Source organism: Micropterus dolomieu, linkage group LG01 (assembly GCF_021292245.1).
Source record: "Micropterus dolomieu isolate WLL.071019.BEF.003 ecotype Adirondacks linkage group LG01, ASM2129224v1, whole genome shotgun sequence".
Taxonomy (NCBI): domain Eukaryota; kingdom Metazoa; phylum Chordata; class Actinopteri; order Centrarchiformes; family Centrarchidae; genus Micropterus; species Micropterus dolomieu.
The window spans coordinates 53,823,984-53,848,462 of NC_060150.1; the positions used below are offsets into that span (position 1 = coordinate 53,823,984).

The 24,479-nt window shown below is 40.9% G+C and overlaps 3 protein-coding genes across 5 annotated transcripts in view; 1 reads left to right on the forward strand and 2 right to left on the reverse strand.

Moving 5' to 3' along the window:
- Nucleotides 1-3,454: 3,454 nt before the first annotated feature.
- Nucleotides 3,455-4,295, forward strand: mrpl21 (mitochondrial ribosomal protein L21). The gene has a single exon (XM_046047836.1). It carries the CDS (start codon nt 3,505-3,507, stop codon nt 4,084-4,086), a length of 582 nt encoding a protein of 193 aa, XP_045903792.1. The 5' UTR covers nt 3,455-3,504; the 3' UTR covers nt 4,087-4,295.
- A 1,358-nt stretch (nt 4,296-5,653) lies between these two features.
- lg01h6orf120 (linkage group 01 C6orf120 homolog) lies at nt 5,654-10,965 on the reverse strand. Of its 3 annotated transcripts, XM_046047861.1 has the most exons (3): nt 10,818-10,845; nt 10,577-10,691; nt 5,654-8,545 (listed from the first exon to the last, which is right to left on the reverse strand). In XM_046047861.1, exon 3 carries the CDS (start codon nt 8,495-8,497, stop codon nt 7,940-7,942), a length of 558 nt encoding a protein of 185 aa, XP_045903817.1. In that variant the 5' UTR covers nt 8,498-8,545; nt 10,577-10,691; nt 10,818-10,845; the 3' UTR covers nt 5,654-7,939. The 3 variants fall into 3 exon arrangements, with proteins under 3 accessions (XP_045903817.1, XP_045903802.1, XP_045903808.1); XM_046047846.1 differs by lacking the exon at nt 10,577-10,691 and having other exon boundaries at nt 10,818-10,965; XM_046047852.1 differs by lacking the exon at nt 10,818-10,845 and having other exon boundaries at nt 10,577-10,804.
- A 2,104-nt stretch (nt 10,966-13,069) lies between these two features.
- npepps (aminopeptidase puromycin sensitive) overlaps nt 13,070-24,479 on the reverse strand; it is a 29,276-nt gene continuing 17,866 nt past the window's right edge. Inside the window, exons 16-23 of the mRNA XM_046047368.1 lie at nt 23,856-23,990; nt 19,909-20,128; nt 19,442-19,584; nt 18,244-18,300; nt 17,887-17,994; nt 16,568-16,723; nt 16,303-16,350; nt 13,070-15,281 (exon numbers count right to left, since the gene is read on the reverse strand). Of these exons, the coding sequence (XP_045903324.1) occupies nt 15,135-15,281; nt 16,303-16,350; nt 16,568-16,723; nt 17,887-17,994; nt 18,244-18,300; nt 19,442-19,584; nt 19,909-20,128; nt 23,856-23,990 (1,014 nt within the window). The 3' untranslated portion in view covers nt 13,070-15,134. The remainder of the gene's footprint in view (nt 15,282-16,302; nt 16,351-16,567; nt 16,724-17,886; nt 17,995-18,243; nt 18,301-19,441; nt 19,585-19,908; nt 20,129-23,855; nt 23,991-24,479) is intronic.

Sequence of the window (24,479 nt, forward strand, 5' to 3'; positions counted from 1 at the left end):
CATAAATTACGCACTCACTTATTTGTTCTTACTGAATGCATGTCCTTGTCTGAGATATATATAGTGCTTTTATTATTCGTTATTTATTGCATTTACATAAAGAATATATTTGTGGAAGAACATTTGTTTTATAAATAATGTTTTCTTTTGCAGAGTATCAGCACCTACAGCTGCAGGAGAAGAACCTGTCGGTGGCCACTTGTTCTATTTTATAACATCCTGGACGTCTCGGCATTGAATGCATTTGTGCTGTGGACAGCCTTGCATCCCTCCTGGAACAACAACAAAGGCTTCAAACGGAGGCTGTTCATGGAGGAGCTGGGGAAAATGCTAGTGTCCCCACAAATGCAGCGTACACAAAGCCCTCCTCACACACCAGCCGCCGCCGCCATCGCGAAGGATGAGCAAGAGTCAGGGGAAACCCCAGAGAAAAGCGGGGACGCAGACTACACCAGCAGAAAACTAAGGAGGCCGTGCCAGTTCTGCACTAGACGAAAACGAAAAATCGCCAGCACCTGCAACATGTGTAACAAGCATATTTGCAAAGACCACACATTCTCATACTGCAGCTCCTGCGGCCACTGAGCTGAACTTTAACCAACACACCACCCTTTCGATTCAGTATGCTTTATTGACATGAATGTCGGGGAACAATATCGCGAAAGCGTTAAGTGCAGGTAACAGAGTCATTTGGGACTTTATCTCTTAACCCAAGAATGTGTAGTGTTGAAGTTCAGAGGCCCCTTCCTCCAATTCTTCTGTGGTCCCTACTATAAATTCCTTTAGCCGTTCCCATCCCCTTTTTGTCCCCTGTGTGAGAGGTGGGTGTCATTTCTTTTAGTCCATTCATTATCCTAATCCACGCCATTTTGCCTTGTAATAGCCTATCTTGTTTGTATTTTTGTTTCCTAGAATGTTATAATTTCTGTCTTCACCTATAAGCACATAAAAATAGGCCTAGTTGTTTTAAGAGTGAGTGCTGCTAACTTGTAGTCGTGGCAAACTAACTTCCGTTTGGTATATTTGTTTTCTTGGTGCTGATAACTAACACGGAGATAACAGACACAGCGAGGTTTATGCGTCCCTCGGTTTGTGACATGAAATCACATATTGTGCAGCTCATGTGCTCCTAAAATCCAAAGTTTAAAACAAAACAAAAAAACTTGCTGGCTGCAAAGTAGCCTACACGTGCCTGGCTGTGCGGATCGGGTATTGTCAGCACCAACAGCCAATCACAACAGACTCTACTGCAAAGGGGGCGTGGTTTTAGTGCCACAGGCCTCAACGGGACATTATTGGTGGGTTTCTCAGGACGTTGTGTATTCCACCTGCAGCAAGTGTGGCAAAGATATATTCATGCTGCAGCTCTTGCTGCACCCGAACTGACTTGACCTCTCTGCTCTTCAGTCAAAAAGCCGAAGAGTTGCCTACAGAGCCTTTTCATTTCATTTCATTTCTAGTATTTTATACTGCGTTTAATGCTGTAGACTTTTAAAAAATAAATCTTGTTTTAAGCGATCTTGTATTGGGGGGGGGGTGTCTTCATGAAAATGACTCCTGCCCCGCAGTTGAACTATGGATTACAAGTAGTTACACAGTATGAGAAAAAAAGCTTTCTCCCAATGTTTATTTATATAGTAATAAAGATGTTACGTTACATCGCGATGCAGAGTTGCAGTGAGAATATATAAAAGACAGATGGAAGCTGTGTTTAATTCAGTGAGTGGGTAAGAGGAGAGAGACTGAGCCCCGTGGCTGTGACTTGGGCATGTTCACACTGGTGCAACAGGGACACAGAAACAGATCGTAAGACTGTGAAGTTTATTGCAGCTTCAGTAATATCGGTTGCCTTCCCTTAAACACAAAGCTCACATACACAGAGAAGAGAAGCAGCTAGATAGAGCCAAGTAGCACATTTTAAAATAAAACCACGGATCGATCCGACTGCACTGCACAAAAAGTTAGAAAAACGCATTAAAATCAATGTTGTTGCTAATACGTTTTTTTTATAAAAAAAAAAAATGAAAACAATAATAAATGTAATTTAAAGGGTCTAAAAAAATCTGAAATCGATAGTTATTAGCAGAACTGAAGTTAGTTAAAAGACAACTCTGTGAAAGTGGAAAATAAATATGAATTCCTACCCTGGTCTGGATCAATACTCAATTCTGATTGGCTCTTGAGTGTCCATTAATTCCTCATAATGGTCACCTAAGTTGTTGTAGTGAAACATATCAGCCTGTATCTAAAATTAACTGAACATCGTATTTCATACAGTCTTTCAGCGCCAATGTGGAAGTACCTTAAACCTGCATTTTTCTACCGGCCGGCAGGGGGCGACTCCACTGGTTGCAAAACAGAAGTCACATTGTTCAGAAGTCTATGAGAAAATGCGCCCTCCTCTCCGCTGAATTATTACCTCAGTAAACACTTTCCTGAAGAGTTTATGGTCTCAGTCGCTAGTTTCAAGTTTTCTTTCAACACAACATGATGTTCATTTAGTAAATTATTGTCTTGTTTAGAGGAAAATAGACGATTAATAAGAAATAATATTCTTTAGGGCGGAGCTCCCTTGTGACTGACACGTGACCAGTCAGGTCTCCCCAGCTCAGCCTGAGTTATCCGATTACACAAATATATATATGTACTAAATATTAAATCAAATAGGCCTACCTGTACTCGTTTCTACTCTTGCCAGAACTTTTGAGGCATTAAAATTTTACACCACTGCTTTTACGACATCAATTACACGATTCTTATATAAAGTGTTAATTATCTAAAGATAATGTACAGCCATCCAACAGTCCTTAACAGACTCAGGACCACCTGACCACCACACGTGTATGTTCTACTTGTTGCAATAAAAATAAATAAATAAATAAATAAAATGTATTGCATTGAACAGTCAGGGAACTTACAAGTAAGGAGAGACATTACATCATGTAAAAGCAGCACATGTAATACGGTGGTGATATCGAATTTAAAATACATAAGATATAAATAAGACATAATGACATGTTCACATCAGAAAGGAAAAATCATCACAACAATGGCTTTTTGTTGATGAAAGAAGAATTTGCCAACAATAATGTAAAGATTTATGATTAACAGAAGTTTGGAAATGTTCGGAGAGGAGTAGAAAAAGATGCAACAAGTTTCCAAACCTTTCCACAGTCTCAGTATGTGGACCTACTTTGCTGTTTTTAATAATACTTTCTGACCAAAATACTGTAAAGAACAATATTTCACCATGTGTACCAATTGTAATATGTGTTTACTTTTACTCAAATATACGTAGTAATTTTGTATATTTATGGTATTTTACTACTTATGTTACTTGTGATAATTATTTCCATTACTGATCAAATGTGTTTGAAACATAGACTGTATATAAAGGTTTGAAAGCACAGAAAGTCAGGTAACTGTAAGGTGACGCATGCGCATGTAGGGTACTGAAAGAGTCGTCACGCATGCGCGGTGTAAACTGAAGCATTTCCTGTCAAGATGGCGCTGAGCAGAGGAGCAGGGCTGTGGAGGACGTGCGGCATGTTGTTACCCAGACACCCGCTCCTGTTCCCCGCAGCTGCCCGAACACAGAGCTCCGTGAGCCGGGACCTGGTGCCCCGGACCTTCCTGTCTAGGCCGCCGTGGCCGGAGCAGGCGATACTGGTCCCGGAGGAGGAGCGGAGCCGACACGCAGCGGTGGTGAGCACCGTGAACCAGCTCATCGACCAGCAGGACTACGGCCGGCTGTTCGCCATCGTGCACTTTGCCAGCCACCAGTGGAAGGTCACCACCGAGGACCTGATCCTGATCGAGAACCACATCGATGCGGAGTGCGGGGAGCGGATCCGGATGGAGAAGGTGCTGCTGGTCGGGGCGGAGAACTTCACCTTGATCGGCAGGCCTCTGCTGGGGAAGGACCTGGTCCGGGTCGAGGCCACCGTGATCGAAAAGACCGAGTCCTGGCCCAAAGTCCACATGAGGTTCTGGAAGAGACACCGGTTCCAGCGCAAGAGGATCATCATCCAGCCACAGACGGTGCTGAGGATCAACAGCATCGAGCTGGCCCCCAGACTGACATGATGATGAAGATGAAGAGTGGACGATGTCACACACAGACTGAGGGTTTATTTGACCCCACTGATTATAAAGAAATATGTAAACACGTGCAGGTCGGGAGCCGGTTAATGTTAATGCAGCAGCAAACCCAACGTGACTCTCTGGACCGGGTTCCTGCAGAACTGTTGACAGGATAGTACTGCTGTAAATAAAGATCCATCTTTTGCAAATGACTGATATTTAATAGGTTTCTATTGATTTTGAATTCTCTTTTCTCTGTGTTAAAGACTCTCCATGTTTTTAGCATGCAGGAAAACATAGTTTCCTAAATAGTCTTTTTTTTAAATCTTCATATCTGGCCTGGCTGGGTTTTACATTTATATTTGTCTTTATCATTATTCTTCAATACAAGACTCCCGAGTTTTAACAGGTGGTGAATGGAAACATTTAACCATTAATTTTCTTAAAAATATCATCTAAAAAACTGCAGTGTCAGTGTTTCCAGTAGCGTGTTTGATCATCAGGTACTGATTAGAAAGATGTTAGGAAGCTTAACTAACTGATTGATACCCCATTTGTAATATCAAACATTTCTAGATGAAAATATTTAATAGGTTTCTATTGATTTTAAATTCTGAAAGTATTAAAATGTGTTAAAGACCTACATTTGCCTTGAATGCAGGTAAACAAAGTTTCTCAAATTCAGTCTTATTTATGAATCTTTAAGTCTAGCCGTGCATCAGAAAACAAATCAACATACTTACATTAAGAAAAAAAAAATTAGTTCATTAAAAAGTTAGTAAGTTGATTAACAAAAATATAATCACAGATACTTTCTGATACCCCCCCTAACTCTTTAGCAGGTAAAAAACCTTCGCTGGTTTCAGCTTTTCAGATTGTCAGGATTTTCTGGTTTTCTATGTTTACTGCACATGAATCTGTAAGAAAAATAATAGCTGCAATGAAAGGTCTATCTTTCCTTTTTTACTGGATTTAGAAAAGTCTTAAAATGAGGGATTAAAAGGTTTGATCTTAGTTTATGTTGTCTTACTCATGGGCATGTCAATATGGCTGGGTTTTATATTCATATATGTCATTATTACTATTCAATACAAGACTACAAGGTGGTGAATGGAAACATTTAACCATTAATTTACTTTAAAAATCATCTTAAAACTGCAGTGTCAGTGTTTCTGTGTGGCGTTTTTGTTTGTTTGTCAAGTACTGATCAGAAAAATATAGAAGTTTTTTCATTTTGTAGACTTGTTGCGGCCCTGTGGAAAAGCTGCAGTTATGTAGTCACACAGCATCTGCTGCTGAGAAAACAAATCTAAAACAGATTATGATACATTACGATCTCGGTCATTGTAACAGTATAAGGACCTTGTTTAAACATCATTAGGACACATTTATAGCCTGAATTAAAATTAGTTAAGCTACATTTCTCTCAGAGCTACTAATGAAAAAAAAGAAACAGTGCTCATTAACGGGGTAATGAAGGTCCCAGCTTCTCCACCAGCCTTCTGGTAACAAGGTTAAATCTGAAACAACCAAAAAAAAAAAAAAAAAAAATCAACCACAGACAAAAACATTTTTTTTAAACAGTCTGCAAAAGAACTGCTTTATTTAGAAACCTGATTGAATCGTCTCTGGAAAACAGGAAGCCCGGCTCGGCTGTTCACCCCTGCAGAAGACGGGATCTGAAGGCACTGTTGAACATTTCTGCTCAGTGGTCGCAAGTTTACTCGTAAGCTGATGTTTAAACCGGGAGCTTGTCCAACAGGCAAGGAAAAAAAAAAAAAAATAGAGAAGAAAAGAACAGTTGCTACTAATGTTAACAGGCCGGTGGCATATTCAGTAGCATCTTCACCTTCGCAGACGTCCCAATGAACTAAACTGTCTGCTTTGGTGAAAATCAACAAAGTACCATAATCCTTACGCTCAGGCTTTCCTTTACGTCCAACAACAAACCTGCCCTGTAGGAAAGTTAAGGTCATTTAAAAAAAAAAAAAAAAAAGCTGTATTGCTGTAAGTTTTTAGACATTTAAACCCGAACACATCCTGTATGGTGTTGATGAGCAGAGATAAGACAAGCGGTTTCTTTCATTTACAGGCCGAGACGAGAGTCCGCCACAACAGTTATACGTTTGAATGCTAAATTTGATTTGAAGTAGAGCTGCAACTAATCTATTAGTTGTCAGCTGCTGATAATCGATTAATCGGTTTGAGTAAGTCAAAATTCTCTAGCTTCATAAATGTGAACATTTAAAAAAAAATAAATAAAAAAAAAATAGAAGAAAAAGAAAAACGAGGTCATCTTGGGCTTTGGGAAACACTGATCGACATTTTTCAGACCAAAAAGAATCGAGAAATTAATCGACTATGAAAAATAATCGTTAGTTGCAGCCCTAATCTGAAGAATCAGGATAAAGTTTAAAAGGTTTGGTTCAAGTCCATCTTAACACAACACACAGATACCTTGTATACATTGTGAGAACTATGGGTCGCTGTAATCTTTCCGTCTGTCTGTGATCCCTTCTAATGTCATTTCATTGTTAAGAGGAGAAGGACAAAAGCCTTCTGTGTTTAAATAAGTTGAAGCTTCAGCAGTCAGAGTTAGACAAACAAGGTGAGTATCTTCATCCTGCTACTTGGAGTGGCGTCCTTGCCTCAAACCTATATGCGACTAACCAGGACGCTTCTCAGCCACATCTCAGTGAGGAAACTTAATATGTTTTTGAAAACAACTTAAATGTGTCCAATCTGTAAACAGATAATTTTGACGATCACTTGATTGACCGGAGTTGAGGAAACTCGCAGGATTTGAATTACTCAAGCTCTACTTCTGTCACTACTCATGTCAAGTACCACACCAAGAATGCCCGTTATCCCCATTTATACGATTCAACACATCAAGACTTAGCCTGGGAACCAGACGAATCTACCGAATTCACGTTTCATTTGCTCTGGCAGATGCTTCTGCCCCCCCCTCCCCTTCCCTTCAAACCGGCACCCACCTGTCCTGGAACTGGTCGGGCCAATCACAACCATTTATCTCATATTGGCCGGTCCAGATTTGAAAAGTCGCATGTCACTGCTCTAAGTGGTCGTAGGTCTGTGACGCACCAGGCTCAAGAAACTCAGATCCAACTGTCGAACTAGGCAGTGAAGTCGCTTTGGGAAGGGGTCACTTCACGACTAGTGTGAACATGAAGGATGACAACAGTGACTGTTAAGAAAAACCCAAACTTTTCCTTTAGACTCCAGAAATGTCTCTAACTTGGCCTTTTGGTTGAACTGCAGTTCAATAGAGAAAATCATAAAGGCCCAAAGACAGGGTAAATGTTATTTTGTCATGTCACCAAACATACACTTTTCTGATCAGTCTGGCTTCACTGGTGATTTCAGCAGTGAAGCCATGAACAAGTTTTAACTTGCAACTTAAATTTTTAAGAACTTCTTTGTTCTGTTTTTATCTGGTATGTATGTTTGTGACAACTGTATATAAAGATGGATGAAAGTGAAGCCAAAACACCCTGATCGCCCCTGCATTAATCATCAACCATATGTTATTTTTAATAGTTATTTAATTAGTATTTGACGCTATAAATACGGGGTTTCACGTCATGATTGACAGCTGAGCCTCGAGTCGGCCAGGCGTACAGCGAGACTAGGCTCAAAAAGTGTCGTCCATCTTTATATACAGTCTATGTTTGATCACAGGGAAAAGAACTGTTAAATTGACTTGTTAATAGAGTTTGGTGCGACATTTTCTCATCCATACAGCATGAAAGATGTATCTTTTTATGTATCAAGGTTGACTGAGCCAAATAAGCAGAATCTCCTTTTGTCGCAGCAGCAAGGCAGGAAACCGTTTTCAAAACAAAATCTCAAGTATAATTTTCAAAAGTCCGATTAGGATTGTCCAAAAGATCGACTCCTCTTCCTGAAAGTCCTCCTCTGCCTCATGAGGGGATTGCCCTTGCCTTTGTCCGTCTTCTGAAGTGTATAAGCCCTTTTCAAACGGGTCCACGGGCACCATCTGATCGTAAAACACTCGCATTTCAAACTCGCTCTCCTTGTGAGACGGGTGGCCGTAAATGCCGATGCCCACGGGCCTCGCAAAGTCCCCCGGCACCACCACCACATCCTGGCCGCAGGTGACCGACTGCAGCTTGTACGTGTCGAAGCTCGGCCGCAGGGTTTTATCCGACACGTAGAGGTCCGCGTCCCCCTTGAGACTTTGCATGTGCAGGATGATTCTGCCATCGTGGTTGAGGCGCAGGTAGCTGTAGTTCCCGGCCCCGATGTGGCCCTGAACCACATGGAGCAGCACCCAGTCTTCGGGTACGCCGTCGTCCTCCGAGGAGTTCAGGAAGCCTCTTACCTGGGACAGCAGGAGGCCAACGACCAGAGCGCTGCAGCTCAGCATCATGGCGAAGGCATCAGTCAGTCAAACACCGCCTGGACGACACCAGACAGCCTGACAACAGGACGAGAAGCATTATGAAGCACCCCAACAAAAAAAAAAAAAAAACACGAAAACATTCAACTAGGGCTGCATCTAATGATACATTTCATAAATGTTCTAGTATTTAAAATATCTGACAACAGTGAAAAATGCTGATCACAAAAGGCACCTTTTATTCATAAAAAAGTGGATTTGAACCAGCAAATGTTTGGCATTTCTTTGATAGATTACTTGTTCAGTCAGTTTTCTCACGATAGACTTTCCAGATGGGTTAAAACATTTTCTGTTATTCAGCCATTTTCTTATCCTGTTTCTTGTTATTTGGACCCACTTTAAGTCTGGGACCAAACAAGATTAAAAAAGCAGCACATCATACAAACCACTAGGGCAAAAACTAACGATTATTTTCATTATCGATTAATCTGTCGATCATATTCACAATTAATCGATTAGTTCTTCATCTATAAAATGTCTATCAGTGTTTCCCCAAAGCCAAAGATGACGATCTCAAATGTCTACTGTCATAGGAGTAAAGAAACCATAAAATATTAACAATAGAGCTGAAATCAGAGAATTAAACATTTTTTGAGATTAACTGATTATCAAAATAGTTCATTTAATTGTTGACAACTAATCGTAGCAGCTCTTCTAAGCACTGACATTTGTACCCACTACAGTTACAAATGCAATGTGAGTATACACGGTGTTTGTGACTTGTGAATCATACATGATGTGGTCCAAAACAAATCTTGGCAGTGTGAGATCATCTTAACACCCAGACTGACTGATCTGAGCAACATTAATGATATAAATAATGATCACTATGACTAAACTCCAGCCCCCCCCCGTGACCCTCTACACAGAATAAGTGGCTGACGATGGATGGCTGGATGACTAAACAGTGGAGTGAAATATATTAGTTCATGTTAATGTGACAGAGTCAGGATGATGTTATCAGTAGTCCCTATTGGCCTCCCGGCCACCTCCCATTCTCTGTGACACCCTTCAGTCAGTACTGGGCGAATATGTTTTCACGGTAAAAAAATTCATATCATTCGAGATCCAACAAAGGTTGAGGTCAAGGCCAACTGGACTTGGTTGAAGAAACTTCAACTAGTTCTTCAACCAAGTCCAGTTGGCCTTGACCTCAACCTTTGTTGGATAACTATGACCTGGATGACTGAGACCCTTCACAGACATGTCATTCCAGACTGATAATTATCACAATAAACATCAAATAATTACTGCTGTAAGTTTAACAGCTTATTTTTGCTCCTGAGTGAAAGTTGAATTGTGGTTTTAATCTTTTTTTTACAATCAGAACAAACACGTTTTCACGATTAATCGTTTAGTCTAACATGTCAATAAATTGTGAGAAATGCTCTTCACAATTTTCCCTGAGCCCAAAGAGACGTCGTAATATTTCACATTTCTGCTTGAATAAAATGACAAACGATTAATCGATTATTCCCCTCGGGGATCAATAAAGTTCCTATCCATCTATCAAAATAGCAGCTCTATCCACTAAGACAACTGTATCAATGAAAAATTAAAAGGAAAAGGATGCAGCGCACAAAACAAAGTACCTAATACTTCTTTATTAACGCACCGCATTCAGTATTTTTTGTTTCCTGTTAAATGAAACTCATTAACCAGCACAAACCTGAGCCTCCGCTTTCTCACTGTTCAGTGAAATGTGAGTCTAAAAGAGCTAAAAATAAACTCACCGGTGAGTCTGACCTTTGATACGAAGGAAAAAATGATTTCAACGGCTGTTTCACCAACGAATCACCAGATATTCACTATAACGTTCAGCTTCATGGCTTACAAACGAAATACCTGTGAGAAGTTAAACATTAAAAAAATCCTGTATATTTGTTTATCGACAACTAACTAAAAACGATTCGTCCCAATAACTTAACGCTGAATTTTGAGTTGAAGCCTAAACCCGCTAGCACAACACCTGTCAGCAGTTTCAACCTGTACAAACAAATAAAGATACATGTTAAAATAAATAAGTATTTAGTTATATAACCTTCTTACCTGTTATCTCACACTGCGCTTAGTATAAAGTAGTCTAGCGTTAGCCTGAGCTAACAGCAAGCTACTTAGTTAGCTATCCCGCAGCTAACCTTCCTGCTAGCTTGCTCAGTTTGAACTAAATCCGCACAAGTTTCCGGAAAAGAAAAGAAGCCGAATAACTTAAAACTTGCTTATTAAGTTAGGAAATTGTTATTAAACATGTATTCATTCGCAGTTTAACGCTCCCACTCCGTTTACTCACATTGCTGTCATTTCCTAACCAGCATCTTCGTCAGAACACAGCAACCTGCTGGAAACAAAGTTCACTTCTTCACTTCCTTTTCCTTTAGTTCACAGCCAACAGCAGAGAGTCGCTCGCTGGCGCCACCTACCGGCGAGACCTGCAAACCACACCCACCAGGATCCGATTAAACCGTAACCATGCGATCACTTTTTGAGACCAACACAATAATAAAACGAGGATAAGAGAATATTATGCAAAACTTTTATATCCAAAAATTCCACAGTGTTGAGGATATTTGAAGGCTCTATGTTATTTTGCATTTTAGGCCTACTCTTCCATTTTTACTGAATCTGAAATAAAAGGTTTTCTTGGCCCTTAATGGATTTCTGATATTATATATTAATATTATTTTACAAGTACATTTTTAAAACAACATCAGTCCTGATCATACCATTACTTTTCAGGATTTGAACATTTTAACTGCCAATTAGTTTACATAATGCCGCGGCTAATTTTCTTTTTTTGGGGGGGGGGATTTGGCAATGAGCAGCAACAAAATTGATTTATATGCATTTTTCTAGTGCAGTCTCACATTAAAGTAAAGAATCTCAACTCATTTTTCATGTAAAATGTTCATTATTGGGTTTTACTGAGCCTCTAAGCCTACATCCTTGAAATGTCCATCTCTCCAGGTTTGAATTGACCGGTCCCACCCTCCCACACAAAGCTGCATATAATTAGTAGGGCTCAAAAACAGCCAGACTTTGTTTTACTTTTCCCTGCAGCGCTGCAAGATGCCCATGTTTTTATTACTTGAGAGTGCATGTGTGGGGGCGTGTGCGGCGTGCATATGATAAGGATCCATTATAGAGCGGCTTTGAACTTACAAATGTAAGAGCAAATGGAGGAAAAAATTCCACAAGAACCACATGCTCTTGGCTCATGAGGTCATCCAATGTACACAGGTACACTCCTACAGCACAGACACACACAATCTTCAAAGCTTAGCACACTGTAACTTATATACAGAAATGTACTGCACCAAGAGGTTTCATTTACTATTTTCTAGTTTGAAGGGTTGCGTGCGCATGTTCAAGCGTGTGAGTGGACGGATGGTGGTATGTGCATGTGTTTGAACGAGGGAGAGACAGGGAGGGAGGAATCGTATCTTCTGCACAATGTATTTTCTATCTGTGGATGCTGCCATAGCTGGACATGTGTACACACACACCTCTTCAACAGCCATCAACACGCACACACAATTACTGACTAATCTGCCAAAAGCTGCAATAGGAAGCCTGGACTCCTTAATTAAAACCCGACATGATAAGCTACATGAATTGGGACCATCATTGCCCAAATACCATATGCATTAACACAGCCAAAAATAACAGAAAAATCAAATATGATGTTCCTAATGAGGGACATCCCTAATAAGTACGGCTAAAAACATTTGAATATAAACCAGGAACAAATACAACCCAAAAAAACAGAAAGTCCAACTGGAGCAACTCTGTAGAGGTTTAGTCAACTTGCCAGAGGCCCCTATTGAGCCACCAGCCAGAAAATAACCAGGAGTCCCACACTGGGATATGACCCTGTTTTATGTCTGTAATGTATTTTGATCAAACACACACGTTTTAGATTATGCACAATGTACGTAAGTGTAACTGAGTTCAAGTAAGTTTTTGGGTCATCACAGACCATGTCTTGCTGACAGTAACATTTTTCTTACATTTACTGGCAGCTCTCCGTTTCCTCTCAGATAAATGGCAAAAAATGTCCCCAAAATACATAAATATAATATAATATTCTGACAAATGTGTCTCTACAAGACAGGGCCCCAAGATCAGGTAAACAAGAAGCAGCTGCAGGGCTCTGTCGTTCCTCTTGTCTCGCTCTCTTCCCTCATTTATCATTTTCTGTATTATCTCTACTGTCAGCCACCTAATAGAGACCCCGCAAAAACATATTATTTAAAATGTAGCTGCCACCCTGAGGCCATTACCATTTTAGTTTTTAATTGTGCTCTAATGGGGCATATTGTATTACCAACACAGACAACCTGAGGCCTTTGGCACCCTTGAGAGTCTGGGGGCCCGCTTTCCCCACTTGTGTTCCCTACTTAGTTGATAAAAAAAAAAAAAAAAAAAATAGATAGAAGACATGATGTTCTATATCAAAAAGACTTCCACGTGTACCCGTCGCTGCAAACAGTGGAAAGACTTGTTTTAAACAATTAAAGAGCAGTGACACATCTGAGAAATGTCTCGTAGTGACAGACACCGGATCAAGTGTTACTTTATTGGACTGCATATTTACGTTTGCCTTGGCATCACTGAAGTCAAAGCCGTCCTACCCGACAAGATTTTGCTCTTCTTTAACTCAGAACCACAAAGACATCCCACATGTTGAACTAACTTCATATTCATTAGAAAAAGACAAGACGGTCAACACAAACTCAAAGCTGCCTGATACGTTATGAAACCAAAATGTGCAGACGTTTGAATTTTCTCTCTGTAATCATCTGTGTCAATCTGTAACCAATTCATTTTTCATTGGGTGTAACTCAGCTGAGACATGTATGCATGTTATTCATCAGTTTCAGTGCTGCTTTAACCATTTGTAATCCAATATGATCATCTCCTCACCTTGTTGATGTGCGAGATAATACAAAATAAATTACAAATCTGTTTCCAGGCATGCACACTCACACCTCACTCATTAAAAGTCAACGTGTACTAATATCACATCATTTGTTTTTATAATCCTTTTTTTTTCCACTTTAATGAACACCAACTGTATTTTTAAACAAAAAATTTAAAGAAACAAAAAGATAAACTGAAAAAAAAAAAAACAACAACAAATGTTCCGGGGTGAGGGGCGTGGGAGGGTCTCGACAACAGGTTGGATGACTTTGTAGGGATGTTTTCAAAATAAAAAAAAAACCACATCAAATTGTAAATTCTATATAGATATACTCGTTCAACAAGTCTGCATAATCTGTCACATTAGATACACTTGACGTTATGTGGAAGTCACCTATCATCACCACTTCAGTGTTAAATATTTACTGCAAACCAGTCGGCCGACTTAAGGCTTCCAAGTTAGACAACGAAGTCAAGTCGATCTGTCTCGTCCACAAAGTCCGGACCGGGCCTCCTCCGCACTCTCAACCCTACTAGGAGGCGTTTCCTGATGTTACTTCAGAACGAAAAGGCCCCGAAAAAGTAGTGTTGCCATCTTTTGTTCTTTCTCTCTCTGCTCAGAATATAAGATTATCTCAACATTTAAATAAATCACTGCATCTGATGTCTTATAAAACACGCCACTGTCTGCGTTTCACTGAGGGTGGCAGATAAAGAAACGGGAGTTTAAATATGCTTGTTGATGATTCAGACTATACAAACTCTGTCTGAACAGAGCTTGAGGGGTTTTAGGGGGAGGTGGAAACAGGTAATCATGAATTTTTCCATTTAAATCTTTTAAAAAGGAACATCGTCTGCAAAAAAAAAAAAAAAAAATGCTTGCATTAAACAGTTTACAATGTAGTACCATGCTAGCGCTGCTCGCCTCATCCTAATCGTTTATTAGCAAATGGAGAATCAGTGCTGTTGGAAACTACAACACACACTACTGTCTGTTAACCCCCATTCTGTCCAGGGGCCTTCTGCTTTCACCCAATCACAACGCCCGAAAGAGAGGGAAACAGGAGAAAAGGGGGGAAAAAAATTTCAACACAATAAGAAATAATTTGTTTGTACAGAAAACAAACGGAAGTAAACAAAGCAGCAAATGCAAAAAAAATAAAATAATCACACATCATGCATTTAAAATGAGTGGCAGCAGCAGAAAAAATTGGGGGAGGTAGGGGGGGTTCACAGTTTTCTCAGCTACGACGCAGAGATGGATGAGGGTGTGCATACGGGGCAGGTGATGCGGAGTGCGTTAGCAGGGTTAGTGATCATTTCGAGCGACGTGGTGTTTCTGCGACTTCGCTGAGCATCGGTTTTATAACGTTACTTGTTGACTGGCAGATGTGTCGTCTGCTCGTGGGCAGAATGGGGGTAAAACTACATTCCTGGTCTGACTAAGATGGATTTGCTTTGTTAAACGTAGAAAGAGTCTCTTTGCGTTTCCAACACTCTGTTAAATTCTTGTCTTTGTCTTCTTGATTCATACAGTTTCTTTAGAGAAATGAAGCCTGCTGTTACGCTCTGGTCTCCCGCTCTGGTCTGTATTGACGGGGGGGCCGAGGCAGCTATGATGCTGGGAGGTCCGCGCTGGAGGGAGGGGGGAAGGGGGCTGGAGGAGACGGCGGCGGCGGCGGTCGGCTCAGACTGGGGGCGCTTTGCGCTGCAGCAGATACTGCTGGATGTCGTCTGCGTCGCGCTTCAGCCAGGCAGCATTTAGGAGGATGTTCTCGCAGCACTGCTGCACCGTACGCTCTGCCGACGGCGTCGGGTGACTCTCAAAGAAACTCTGCAGGAACAGAAACATACAGAAACCAGTTTTAAAAAAGGGTGCGGAGCTCTTGGGAGGAAAATACAAAGAAACAAAAAGCCACAATGTCCCTCGGGGCTCCTGGACTTTTTTCAGTTGTCATTAAAATGCTCAAAAATAGAAATTTAAAAGCCTACATGTCCTTGACAACTGCAAACTCCACCTGCAGATGTAACGTGTTTGAAAGCTTTCAGAACAGCCGTCTCGTCAAACTGCTGTTTCTAAGGTAAAAATCTTTATTATTCTTTTTCAAACAGAAGCAGGTAACTAAAGCTGCTGTATGTAGGTTTTTTACAATCAAAGAGGAAAGATAAAAAGTCTCTGCATTATACTCTGCAACAAAGGGCTTCAAGTCTTTTCTGAATTAAAGGTACGAGTCCTGTAGATACAGAGATACCGGATGATAAAAATATGAATGATTTGATCCTTAAATACTTGGACAGTAATCTGACAAAACAAACAAACAAAACAATGCATAGCAACCCAATAAGACAAAAATAAAGATTGATAAGTGATACTATGAAGGCAAATGCAGGATTTCATACAAAACGATAATCAGAGTTTAAGGTTTCAGGGTGAAAACCGAATGATTAAGGCGCACACGACATAAGAGCAACGTCCACCGTTAGACTGCACCCGCCGCCCCCACCTCTCTGCCCACGTTTCCTTCCTCTCTAAACTGTCGACCATTAAATAAAAAGGCAAAAAAATGTTTCCTGTTAAAGTTACATTCAGCAATATTTTAGATTTGTAGTACCACAACTTGTTATGGAGACGGTATTTCAGGACTGTGTTACTGAGGGGTTGTTGTGAAGTCTTCTGCCCCCTAGTGGTGAAAGTACCCCCCCCCAACACCCCCCTCACATAATTCAGTTCCCATTTCAAACTCTGTTCCAAATAAAATAAGATGTAATGATTTATATTTGTGAATTAGCACACATTCTCCCCTCCACTTGAAAACTTTGTAAAGCAAGTGAGCAGTTCTGTGAAGCGCCCTCACCTTCACTTCAGCAGCCATTTTGTCGACAGCAAATCCATCAACTGAGAGCTGCAAAGACGAGAAACAGGTGAGCTCAATAAAAACAAAAGTAAACAGTCCCACAGAGAGTGAAGTCCCTGATCTGCCTTGTGAATATGAACAGACCAGAAACTGAATGATTAACCTTTCTGCTTATTCATCTAGCAGAATAAAAAGGTGTAGTTATCTGTGTTTGAGGCCGTGATAACGAAATTAATCTTACACATGACCCCATGAGATTTTTCACCTTGATGAGCCGTGATATGAGGAAGCCGCCCTGGTAGCGGTTGTAAAGCTCCTCCCAGTTGTCCTTGACAAACTTCCAGGCAGCTTTCCGGCCATGTTTACTGCTTCCTGCCACTCCCCCGATTACTGACACCGTGTCCTGGGGACGAACCTCTTCCTGTCGGGGAGAAGAACCAGAGAGAGCTGTAGTGAAGCTTGTTTCAGATGCAGTCAGCAACTTGGAGTTGAAAAGGTCTGAAAGTAAGCAACCTACTAAAACCATTAAAGGTCCCATATTTGCTCATTTTCAGGACCTCTGTTCACCCTGTTTGAACATTGGCCTCCCTCCCTGAAATCCCACTTTCTTCTGATTGGCCTACTTCCAGGAAGCCTGTCAAGGGGCAGGAACTAGCTGGCGCAGGGCTCACACACGCGCAGGGAGACTAGGCCTCACTGATTACTGAACAAAAACACAACTTTATAACTTTATTCTCTGGTTTTAATGAAACTGGATCAGATTTTATGGAGAAAATATTGTCTGGTTTTCCCTCTGATGTCCTCCGGCTGCTCTGCATCAATTTTCAATGATGACCCAATGTTGTTAGCAGTTACTTTAGCCGCTAACTAATGCTAATGGTAGCTGCTGTGCAACTAGATGTCATATTAACTGACTCTGCCTGGACTGGAAGCTTGGTGCTCTGGGGTGTGTTGGTGTTTATACCTCTAACGTTAGTACAGAAGCTTTGGACCGCTGGTTCAGGCAGAGCCGGCTGATAACAGCAGCTAGCTGTTACTCTGGCATTAGCAACAAGCTATCTGTCCATCAGAAAACAACTGTAGCAGAGTTGTGGCAGAGCAGCTGGAGGACATCAGGGGGAAAAACCAGAGATTTAACTTTTCTTAATAACTGTAAAAGCACTTTCTGCGCGACAGACTGAACGACCTCCAGCTGTAGCTCGATGGATCGACCGCTTGGTGTTGTGTGGGACGGTGGGGCTGAGGGCAGTGTGTTCAGTATGTGTTCAGTGTGCGAAGCCTCTACTGCGCTGAAGGGGGTCCTATGCTAAACAGATCCATTCTTGATATTAAGAATGGAGTCCAATTAAAACGCCGTGTTTGCACACATTTACTGAAAGACTGAGCAGGACAAAAAGAGAGAGGACATTCAATGAAAAATAAATAAAAAACAGAAACTGGGTCTGATTATCCTCTAGAGCACACGGTTGTGATAATGCTGGTTAAAAACAGAACTTTACAATAAATAAGTTCTTTCATTTCCTTTGTCACCCAGAGAAACAAAACTAAAACTTTCCAACATGAAGTAAACGTGGTCATGTGTACCGTGAGGGCAAAGCTGAGGACTTTCTGGATGAGGTCCGGGGCAGAGATGGCGCCCAGCACTCGCTCGATGCGGTTCTTCTCCTCTTGCATGTCGGCTTGTTTGTGGAGCTAAATGGGCGAGTGACACATACATGTATAAGAAAGAGAGAAAGAAGGGTGGAGAGAGAACCGTGGATAAAATGAGTTATGAAAGAGAAAGTGAGCTCAAGAACATGATAAAATAAATCTGGTTTTGTGAAAATTATCACTTATTTTAGAATGATTATGATAAAGTTCAATCCCCCACTAAATTTAATTTGTTAGTGTAAGTGTCCCTGAAGATCTTCATGTCAAAGTAACATGCAAGCTGCAGTCTACCTTCAGCATTGTGTCCAATACGGCACTGTCTCCATGTTTCAGCACTGTTAAATACACCTGAAACAAGAAAAAAATAAACAGTCATGATGATACTCAAACATGATCTTTGCTATATTAAAAAAAAAATTAAAAAAATTGTAGTTTGCGACATTCTACTGGATTACTTCATACTGGTCAATCCCTGAATTTTCCAATCTCTGTATGAGGAGCCATTTGGACTTGTGGTGTAACCAGTATAAACAGTGCAGTGGTAAAGGCCTGTGCTACTACGACATCTTATTAGGGCATCATTGCCCATATATAGACTTTACCTGGGCGGGCCACCCAGGTATATAATGTGTATTTGACGACCCATTTAAGCATTTTGCAACAAAACACAGAGGTTATCTGGTATTACGTTACAAGGATATTTCACAAGCACAGACCAGGTAAAGCAACAGTGAACACACCAGTGCAGAGGACATTCTGTACCACGTTTGTTTCAATCATAAGGCTATGTTATTAACAGGCCTCCTCCACACGTGGCGCACCTGCTGCTGTGAAAACTGAATCGCAGTTAGAAAAAAAAACAAAAGACGGGTTCTGTGTGTTTTCGGCAACTTTATAAAATGTACTGCTGATGGAGCAGAGACAAACAGGGAGGGAGAGAGAGACAGGAAGAGGCGGGGCAAACAGCCCTCACATAATAAGACACTTCCACCAGCCAGTTTTATGAAATACTTCCTTCCTGTTCAAAGAGCAAAAAGTATATAAAAAAATGGGGAAGAACTGCAGACATTTATACAAGACACACGCTTACAAGAGGCTTTGCTGCAGTCGGTCATATGTGCCCAACTGTCTGAAAGCTTCACCTCTTCTCTCTTGACTGTTATTAATACCCCCCTCCCATGTTGTTTTAAAAAAAAAAAAAAAAAATCTACAATGGCCCTAATGTGCTGTCATAGCTACACAGGCAGGGCCAAACAAATTCACACACACACAGAAAAAGAAAAGAGGGTTTCAGCCATGTTTTGGAAATGGTTTGTCATTACAAAGTCAGAATATTAAACAGAATACAATTATCTGTTTTTTTAATCACTAACCAAAAAGACAAAACATGTTGAGCGCGAAGGCTGTTTAATAATGTGCTTTAGAAAAATGACAACAAAACAAAAACAAAAAATACTCGGGCTCATGGGTCGTGTTTTGTTTTGCTTACCGGGCTCCTGAGGTCTGCAGGCAGGGTCTGCTTGCCTTCCACGTGGTCCTTGAATCTCCGTCGGGCCTCCTCCAGCGTGGGCTTGTGTCCTGCCTTCCCCAGCTTCCCCAAAACCAGACTTCTCAACAGGGCGTCGAGGTGACCTGCAGGGCAAAAACGTCACGCTCAAGTTATCGTCTCGCCGCAGCACTGTGACCTTCAAGAGGACAGTTCATAATAACTATCTCCATCCTTTGATTGTATAATATATGTAAGATAATATATGTAGAATTTATATGCATATTAACAGTACTCTGGGCTTTTTAGGATTTAAAAGAAATATATAAACTTAAAAAATTATGAGAGACATAGAGACAAACACAGCTTGAAATATCTTATTCTACAAGGTGTCTAAATAAATGTAAAATGTATCTACTTGGGTCTGAATGAGGAGATTTGAACACCGTGACAGTTTGTTCCTCCCTCACCTTCCCCTGGTTTGCTGTCCCAGCCGAGCTCCAGGCCGATGGGGGTGAAGAGGTCCCGGATGAACTCCTGGATCTCCTCGTGGAAGTCGGTGTGTGACAGCAGCGAGGACAAGACTCCCAGGTTGCAGCTGAGGTCGCTCCACACCGTGTAGTTGGGCTCGTTGACAAACGCCTCCATCAGTTTCAGCACCTCCACCGTGCTGATCATCCCTGCACGAGACTGAAGACACAAAACAATCAGCATCTGTATAACGCCTTAGTCTGTCAGATTCTCCCAAATAAAAATAAATCATAAGGACATAAGGAAGTTTATGTCACTATAATCGCTACAAGCAGGGTTTTTCCTCCATAGAGAAATGTGTGGTGCCACCCATTTTTTTTTTTTTTACACATGCAGCTGGCGATGAATTAATAACCCAGCGGCTGTGTTGGTCTGACTGCGCCTGAACGCTCCGCTACGAAGGTGATGGCCGATGACTTCCTGTTATTTCTCACAATATAAAAGCCTTTTGTGGTTGAAGTGCGCCGGTATTCACTGGTACTGCCACTTTTACATTTTACTCTTTGGCGTACCGGCACCGGTCCTCTCCTCTGCCCTCTCCAAATCAGGTTTTCTGGGCACTACGTGACGCTCACCTGTTCCCGTTCTCGCCTGCCTGCTGATCTCCGCAGGGAGATCGGGTGCCTGTCATGCAGCCGTGTGCCTCAAGCTTGTCAAAGTCACTTTTCGCGAACCAACCAATCACAGCCTGGAGGAGGCGGGACATTAAAAAATGGTTGAGGCACTACAGTAAACTTTAGAAATGTGGAACTCGTTGTTCTGTATGCACGGTTATTATTATTAATGACTTAATAGGCTACTTGGCATAAATAAATGAGAGACTAACCACCAAGTAGAGTATTTGTCTTGCAATAATTGAATGACTGAAAACAACCCACAAAAATGAAACTGCTGTTTTGTCCAACTGGAATTAATATTAGGCTACTAATGTAAGCTATAGTAGACTATAGCCTACTATGATCTGAAATTATAATGAATGAACAAACATTAGCACTAATCAAACCTTAACCACAGTGGTGTAGGCTAATATTAGAGAGAGGTTTTATTAGTGAAACAGCTTAATCTCAACTAATAAACTATCTGTAAGCAAATTATCCAAATCAAGTGTAACCTGTAAATATATTATTATACTAACATTATACTGTACTTTTATACCTCCAGGTTGTAGATATATTATGTTTATCAAATGGTCAGAAACTACTAGAAAAATGCATATATTTCAGTCATAAGGTAACTCATCGCCTTTACTGTACACATACCCCCCAAAGGCCCAATCTGAGCCAGGAAAAACCCTGTACAAGTAAATCCTTTGGTATCTCAGAGGTCACTTCCTGCATAATAAAAGCATTCTGCTTTATGGAAGTTAGGTTTTTTAGGGTGAAAGACTGCTATACTAAGTTGCCTTTCATATCACATTTAAACTATCAGACAACGTTTTATAGCGTACAAAGAAGAGGAAAAGTTGCTCAACAACCTCAAATTGATTTATTTAAAATTTATATGAACACAGCTCTACTAGTGAAAAATTTTGTAACAAACAAAACATGCAATTTCCTGTAGGGAACAACAGGAATCAATGAGCTCTTAAATAAGATAAATCAAAATGTAATTTTGATTGAATAATAAACTTGTGAACTGTGAAGAGACACTGAAATGTCATCAAGTGATGTCCTCTTGATTTCCTGGTCAGGCCGAGGTCAGGGTTACAACATGTTTTGTAACTTCAAGCTAAAAGTAGTATGTGAAAGAAAGTAACATTAGACTGAACATCAACTTTCTGCCACCTCATACATACATACGTACACACACACACAGTTAACCCAGAGTTAACGTAAGCCCAGGGCTATGTGATTCACTCTGCACTTCTAGCCCGCAGTTGAATGTTTGTTGAACATGCGAGTAATGTTTACATTCTGTTAACTTCAGCTCCGTTTCACACTGGCACCTTTTAGCCCCAAGTTCAGTCGATTTTCAGGGGATAAGGCTGCAAACTGTGGGCTAACCCTGCTCTGGAGCAAGCCCAACAACACCTAGGCTAAATTCGGGGTTAGCCCACTTTGGATTGTGCCAGTTAGCCTGGGGCTAACAGCTCCTTAGCGTGGGCTAAGTGCTGTGTGAAAATCCCTCATGTGAGGATAAAAACCAATAACAGACTCTGTGAAGTTTCAGTTTAATGTGGTTGTGACACATAAATCCCGCTGTTCTGCTTGAAAACACCAGACCGTCTGGAATTCAATAAAGAAAGATTCATGATCAGATGCTATCTGATCCTCCGCCCTGAACATTGCTGCTATTTGTCATAGCCCAACATCTGATTAAACTGTTTTCTCGTACACAGACGTTGGATAAGGCGTTATAAATCTTCTTTATTATACTGACTCACAACAGCAGACACTGTGCTTCAAGTCATTTTTGAAATTTCACATCTATCATCAGCTTTTAGTTGCCAAACATAAAACTAAAGGGGAAAAAATTACCTTTTTTTCTCCATTAAGATTTCCTTTATTAAGGAGTTAAACTGTGGGAAGTAATGTAACCCTAAAGATATTTCATAGGGATGCACCAAAATGAAAATTCTTGTCTGAAAGCCAAAACCAAACATAATGAAAAACTTTCCTGAACACCGAACAAGGTTTTACACAATTTTTTCCATTTATTTTGCCTTTTTTTTTTTTTACCATTGCATAAATAGTCATTATGTGCTTTGTACTCAGTGTTCCCACAGGATTTGGAGACTATGGGGGGTGGGTACTTTTAATGGACACATGTAATATGTTTTATACTTTATGTGAAGATAATAATCTTGCATGTGGTTCTCGTATAGTGTAACATGAAGACTTGACAGCATCTCTTCAGGAAGGACTCTCCTACTGCAACACTTTCTTTGTAAAGAGAGAAACTGACGTCGCTAACCTGCCTGTCAGCTCGCTCTGGTCCGTTTCAGTGGAGTTACCATAAAGGCTTGAATACGTGCGCACTCCAAATTTAGGTGCAGGTAGCTTAATCGCCTTCACAAAAATGAGTGACAGAAACACAAAGCGGGTCAGACAGTTTGTTGCCTTCTCTAAGAAGTCAGCCACAGACGGAGTGGATGTGCAAGGAGACAATTCAGTAGAACAGCGTCTACAAACGGCGATTTTTGCATATTTCACGGACACTGCTTCCACACTGCCGACATGGCAACGTAATTGTTTGGAAAAATTTATTTGGTCTTTTAACTTATTACGCCGAACACTGAAAGTGCTTTTTTTTGCTATTTTCAGAAGCTTAATTGCGGTTGCCGAACACTCAGTGCATCCCTAACACTTCATATTCAGGCCTAAACTACTGTGCTGCATGAGACCCTCCTCTTAAAACACTGAGAAGAGAACAACAGACTATGAAAGTCACCGTGGGCTGTGTCGGGCTGATTGCGTTCCTCATAGTTTTCCCAAAAACATGAGTTGCACTGCTTGTAACTAATTATAACAATATGTACACAACACACACTTTAATCTTATCTCAATGGCAGAGTTCTGCCCTTGGTTTCTCTAAAAGTAACATTTATGAGAGTTTGGAAAAGTCTGGATTTTTGTCATAATGCCAAACCATTAATGTGTCGGAATGTTTATTTCTGTCAACAACATCAGCGAGTTGAATTTGCACTTATGTGACTTTTTTTCTCCACACTCTGCAAATGGGCCATCATCCCTCACTTTCCCTATTCAGTCTTCCTGCACCATGTATTGGTTTACACCTTTCCACACCGACATGCAACTAGCCTTTTGGGGTGCCTAAATACTTGTAGCCGATTACACTGACGTAAACACAAAGAGAGAAAAAAGAAAAAGAAAATGACTGTTATTGTTTTATAGCCCAGCAGTAGGGTTGTGTGTGTGAGTTTCACCAGGGAGAAGAGGTCATTCTGCAGGCCGAGCCGGTCCACAGGCTGCAGGCTGAGGTCTCTGACGCCCGGCAGCAGACTCTCCAGCATGGGCGAGCTGTACTGGATGCGATAGAAGCCCACAGTGCCGGGGTTGATCTGTAAACAGCAGGGACAAAAACTGGGTCACAAAAAATTTAGTCTAACCATTTTTAACTCTCAGGCTGAGTGCTCTTATCCAGCATGGCTTAAAGTGAGTGAAACCGCAGCATCTTAACTAAACCCTGGAGCATTAGCATTAACAATAACCCTGTTGTTGTGGCAGAATTTCCCCTGGTAATTCTGACTTTTAACTGAACAAAGGAGAGAACCGTAGTCCTCTAGATGTCTGTGTGTAATCTGCAGCTGGCACATAACTGAGTTGATAACAAGCCGACCCACAGGACTGGAGGAGTGGGGGATTCAAGGCATCATTTATAGATTAGTATCAGCTGTATAAAGCCCAATAAAGCATCAACAGCTAATTTGCAAGTTACATCCCTGAGAGATTAAACAAGCCTATTCACGTTCTGTCAAAAGCCAAACTGGGTCACAATGACCAGAATAAAAGTTTAAATAATATAACAGACTAAAGTCTCAGTTCGTTAG

Excerpts from the sequence above, each read along its gene's own strand:
- mrpl21 (XM_046047836.1), top strand. The coding sequence starts at position 3,505 with ATGGCGCTGAGCAGAGGAGCAGGGCTGTGGAGGACGTGCGGCATGTTG.
- lg01h6orf120 (XM_046047846.1), bottom strand. The coding sequence starts at position 8,497 with ATGATGCTGAGCTGCAGCGCTCTGGTCGTTGGCCTCCTGCTGTCCCAG.